The following is a 5,728-nucleotide window of genomic DNA, read 5'->3' as shown; positions in this document are numbered from 1 at the left end:
TGCGTAATGGTTTGTTTCTGCAGTAATCATTTCAAACAAGCATGAAAAAGAAGTCTAAAGGTTTCGCTTCCTGAGAAAGACTATGGGTAGACCCTGTTTCCTCAGAAAAATTGTTAATAAAAATATTTTTAAAATCTTTTTCTGGTGTAAATTCATCCTCGCTGTCGCCGTCGCTGCTTTCAGAATTGCTGATTTCAGTTTCGGATACAGAAATATCCGATTTTTTATCGTTCACTATGTGCTTTTGTAGCTCATTCATTCTTTTCTTCGATATCTCCATATCTTCTGTTGAAAAACCTTCAAATTCGGAATCACTGCTTGATAGCATGAAACTCCTCTCCATCTTCAAAGTTGACAAAAATTAACGCCGCAAAAAATGTGGAAAAAAATCTTCGAAAATTCACTGAGTTCAAATATCATGCCAAACAATGTCGGAAACAATAACTCAACTGTTTGCAAAGTGAAATCAGGTGTTTTAACGAATGTACTAACGAGATTTGGGTTCAAATATACATTTAAATAACAATGGGTATGCTCAGCCGGCTATGGCCGGGTTAGTCTTATGAACCAAAAATTTTTTCAGCCGGCTACGGCCAGGTTAGTGACGAAAGGGTTAAAATATCTAAATTTGTAGTTATCTGGGAAAACAAGATGTTATCTTTTGATTACAGATGTTATCTTCTGATTACAGATGTTATCTTCTGATTACAGATGTTATCTTCTGATAACACCAGTCCTAAGCATTGACTCTTAAGATGCCTTTGACACTTTAGAGATATTTAATTTTCTTTAACATTGCATTATGTTAGTGATGAGGGAAAGAGTGGTGGTCAGTGAGAGTTGATCAATTGGGGTTGATGGTGACTTGATTTTGTTGTTCTTGTTTCATGGCACAAGGCTTTTGAGGTTCCACACTTTTACTTCTTTCCAGGTCCTAATCTGACCTAAGAAACCTGTCTACCATTCTAAGAAGCCTGTCTGCCCGTATAGAGTCAACCAGTAAGGAATATAGATTTAGTTGTTTAGATAAATACATACAATGAAAGAGGGCTGTAGTATCATGCAGATGGGTCTTACAGAGAGGCTAAAGTGCTGTGTGAATGTTGTGCTTGATATGGTACAGTCAAAGTTACAACATCATTTTGTTTACCGCTTTTATACTTCCTTAATTCTCTGATGATAAGCAGAGATCCTAAATATTAATAGTTGTAAATAGGCTATGGACAAAAAATTGTAGCTGGCATGAATATATATATGTGTTTTTTTAATGATTTTAGCTACATTTATTTGCAGAAACTACTGTATTAATATTCAGTCTCCTAGAAGAGAATACTTGTTCTGAGACACCGGAAATCAATGTGAAAACCTTTGTGAGTAAAAGATTTAGTTCAGTGAAGTGTGTGTGCGTGTGTGTGTTTGTATATATATATATATATATATATATATATATATATATTTTTCTGTGTGAGTTAGAGGTTGGGAAACCAACCAACTAAGGGATAATATCTATCCAATATACTGCTGGGAGTGTGCCCAATTATTCATACCCAAGTGCTGGTTATTGCGTGGCAATCTTGCAATTCAGTGTTATATATGAAGGGGGGTGGGGTAAAAAGTGGTTTACCCTTAATTTATATGGCAAATAAGAAAATGGAGAGGATACAAAAATTACATCCATCAGCCAGTAGACATTCTAGTATGTCTATTTATTCCAAAGTATTAGAAAGTATTAGAAGAATACATACACATGTAATAACTATGTTACACACACATGTACTAATATTATAGAGAAGTGCAAAAGAACAGATTGACAGTAGGTTCTATTACCTTATGGCTGTTTCTGCCAAGAGGCAATGAGATCCTCCATGCCATCTCCATCTCCTCAATGTTCTGCAGGGATGGGCAGATAAAGTTTGGATGATGAATGTGCCTCTTGGCTTGTTCAGAGGGTCTAAGTGGTTGGGAGGGATAATACATATATAAGAAACAGTTAACAATAGGTACAGTGTGTTTGTCTTTTTGAAAGGGCAGAAAAAGAATAGGAGCTAACATGAGGATGTTAGTGAAGCACAACTTATTAAAATTATTTGGGTATAGGAAGGGGAATAAACTTCAGACTTCCCCGTGATGTATTCTAAGATCCATGTTATTTCGTCCAATTGTGGATAGGTGAATAAAGTCGTTCTCAGGAGGAGTTTTTTCAGGAAGGGTGAATTTAGGCAGTAGTTCGCATTATGTTTACATAGAAATACAGTGGTGGATTTGAAGGTATGGTCCATGTTGCGGAGGTGAATGTTTATATGTAAAGTGCCAGCTAGTGGGTGCAACATTGCGGATGGTATGGCATAAGCAGCCTATGATGGTGAACCCATCTTGGAAAATTTGGTATATAAGTGTACTAATGAGAGTAAGGAACCAGGTGGGACCAAAGTGCGGTGTTAATGTTCATTATTTTTTGCCTATCAACAAGTCTCGGAATCCCTGTGTGTAGTGGGGTGGGGTCATGGTCAGTCCTACAACCTAATTGGTCAGCTATTTTTTTGAAAACCATGGCGTGGTTACAGTTCATTGATGGTTAACAGATAAGACAAAACAAATCAAATAAATAAAACCATGGCCATTATAGGCAAAATAAAATTAAATGAGCAAAATAAAATTAAAAACAAGTAAATAAGTGAGTAAAAACTATAATAATGCTGGGAACTATAATAATGCCTTTAATGCAAATAATAGTAATAATATTAATAATAGATGTAATAGCAGCAATAATAAGGATAATAAGAAAATAGATAACATATCTATAAATCCTAACAGTGAACACAGAAGTAGGAGTAAGTGGAGGCACAACAACTATAAAAGCTCTGATAGGGCAACTACTACCAGCCCCAGTAATTGCGACAACTACAACACTATCATAGATAGGTACAAAAATAACAATAGAAGTATTGGTAATATGATAAAACGACCCATAAATAATAATAATAATAATAATAATAATAATAATAATAATAATAAAAATAAAAACACATGACATAAAAAACCCCAATCACCAAAATAATGAAAATGACACTGTCTGGTTAATCATCCCATTCGCTATGCAAATTAAGAATAACATAGTTAAAACATGATTTAGATTAATTAACAAACATTTTATAATAGGAAAAAACAAATACTGTGAGATAATTAGCAACAAAACAATAAGAATAGGATACAGTTTAATACATAACCTGGCTACCATCATCTCAATAAACAATAGAAAACTGGACACCTATTTAAGTAGAAAAAAATAATAACAGTACTATGCACATTAGTAATAACAATAGCCACAACAACAACAATAATAATGATGGTAATAATAGTAGTAATAGCGATGTTGGTGATGATGATAATAATAATAATAATGATAATAAAAACAATAGAAACAATAATAATAATAATATTAAAAGCAATAATGACAATAATAATAGTAGTGATACAAACAACGACAATAGAAACAATAATAATAATAATATTAAAATCAATAATAATAATAATAGTCATTCGAACAATAGCAATAGTAACAACAACAATATCATTATTAGTATCAACAATAGCCACAGCATCAATAATGCAATACCTAATGCTACCCACAATATTACCCCAACACAGTTATATAGAACCTATGATTGTAGAATTAGCAGGAATTGTGTATTCAACAATAATTGCATTAGAAAGGAAGTAGTATATCAATGTGTAGTAAGTACACAATCTGGTAATAAGGTATATGTAGGAGCAACCCAGAATAATATGAAACATAGACTTAATCACCATAGGTACACCTTTAGAAACAGAAATAAGAGAAATTCAATGGGATTGAGTAATTACATATGGGAACTTAAGGATAGGGGAATTGATTTAACCTATAATGGAAGATTTTAACCACAGCACCAGCACATAGTACAAAGAATAGGAAATGCATGTTATGTGTAAATGAAATTTTCTTCATGATCAAAGCCAACCTTCCGCTTGTAAATTCGCTTAAGGAAAAATGTTTCCTGCCTTCACAAGACCAAACACACCTTTTCTAAATACTGTTAATACTAGCGCCCCTCCTTTTTCATATCATAACAATATTCATATTATTAACACCTTCCTGTACATGGTCACCATATAATTTTTGCCATATCCCTCCATTGCGCTATATGCCCTCGTTCTTCCTACCTTATCTAGTTTGCAATTAACCTTTTCCAGGTAGGTACCTGTATATACTTTTGAGTGCATGTATGTATGTATGAATATATGCATGTATACTGCGTCTGAAGATGTATATATGTATGTATACATGTATGTGTGTATATATGCATATGTGTGTGTGTGTACATGTAAGTACATGCAATTGTAACCCTATTTCTGTGTGTGTCAGTATGTGTAGGTATAGGGCTTTGTATGTATAGGTGAATATGTGTATTGTGTCTGTATGTATAAGTGTGCATTGTTTGAGTGTATATATACATGTATATGTATGTATGTATATGTATGTATGTATGTATGTACACACACACACACACATATATATGTGGATGTGTATGTGTATGTATGTGTGTATATATATATATAAATATATATATATATATATATACATATTTTTGTGTGTGTATGTATATACAGGGTTATATAGGTACAGGTATGAGCATGTGTATGTATGCATGTATGTACGTATTTATCTAGGTATATATGAGAGGCTATGTAAGAAGCCATAGGTTTTGGGATGTTTACACACACATATGTATCCACAGTGTGGAGATAAGGGTGTGGGTAAGGACCAGTATGGATTTGCATGTATATAATGGTGTACATACATGAATATGGGTGTGAATGTATATCTGATTAGAATTAGTATATGTGCATATGTGGGTCTGTAGATATATTTGTATGTATGCTTGTTGGAGTGTGAGTATAGACAGGTACAGATAGGGATACCCCATCACTTTTTGTCTGCCAATGGTATGTTACTCCATGCTCCTATTAGGAATACTGTACATAAACCTAGCTTATATACTGGGGCTAAGAACCCCTCTGTTATGAACCTTTTGAAAATAAACACTTGACTAGTTCATCATACATACTAGCACTTTGTAATTGAAATGCACCCTAGAAATGAGCAGAGTAATAATAATAATATAGCACACTATCCACTAGCTTAAATTGTAAATATAAACCATTATGTACAATCGGATAATTGAGTATAATATAATATAATATAACTACCTAATACATCGTAATCCATAGATACCTACACCCCATAGTTGACACCCTTATCTTACACTGAGGAGATGGAGATGGCTTGGAGGATTTTGTTGCCTCTTGGCAGAATCAGCCATAAGGAAATAGAACCTGATCTTTCTCTTCTCTGTCAATCTGATCTTTCTCTTCTCTGTAATATTAGTACATGTGTGTGTAACACATAGTTATTACATGTGTATGTATTCTTCTAATACTTTCTAATACTTTGGAATAAATAGACATACTAGAATGTCTACTGGCTGATGGATGTAATTTTTGTATCCTCTCCATTTTCTTATCTGCCGTGTATATATATATATATATATATATATATATATAAAGGTTACGAAGGGTATTGGAGTCAACCAAACCCTAAAGATACAGGTAATACTGAGTAAGTGCTGTATACCGACTAGTTTGCCCCTGACGTGGTTGCAACATGAGTGGGGAATATAACAGCTGTAAG

At 33.4% G+C, this 5,728-nt stretch overlaps 2 protein-coding genes across 5 annotated transcripts in view; one reads left to right on the top strand and one right to left on the bottom strand.

Moving 5' to 3' along the window:
- Window positions 1-5,728, bottom strand: part of LOC106878180 (uncharacterized) — a 174,402-nt gene that overhangs the window by 131,221 nt on the left and 37,453 nt on the right. The gene's annotated exons all lie outside the window — the stretch shown is intronic.
- The window catches only part of LOC106871734 (peroxisomal multifunctional enzyme type 2), a 68,499-nt gene that overhangs the window by 31,565 nt on the left and 31,206 nt on the right, over window positions 1-5,728 (top strand). The window contains exon 11 of the mRNA XM_014918754.2: window positions 1,294-1,370. Within this exon, the coding sequence (XP_014774240.1) occupies window positions 1,294-1,370 (77 nt within the window). The remainder of the gene's footprint in view (window positions 1-1,293; window positions 1,371-5,728) is intronic.

This window comes from Octopus bimaculoides, chromosome 19 (genome assembly GCF_001194135.2).
Source record: "Octopus bimaculoides isolate UCB-OBI-ISO-001 chromosome 19, ASM119413v2, whole genome shotgun sequence".
Taxonomy (NCBI): domain Eukaryota; kingdom Metazoa; phylum Mollusca; class Cephalopoda; order Octopoda; family Octopodidae; genus Octopus; species Octopus bimaculoides.
The sequence above is the reverse complement of the archived record's forward strand: the minus strand, read 5'-3'. Positions and strand labels throughout refer to the sequence as shown.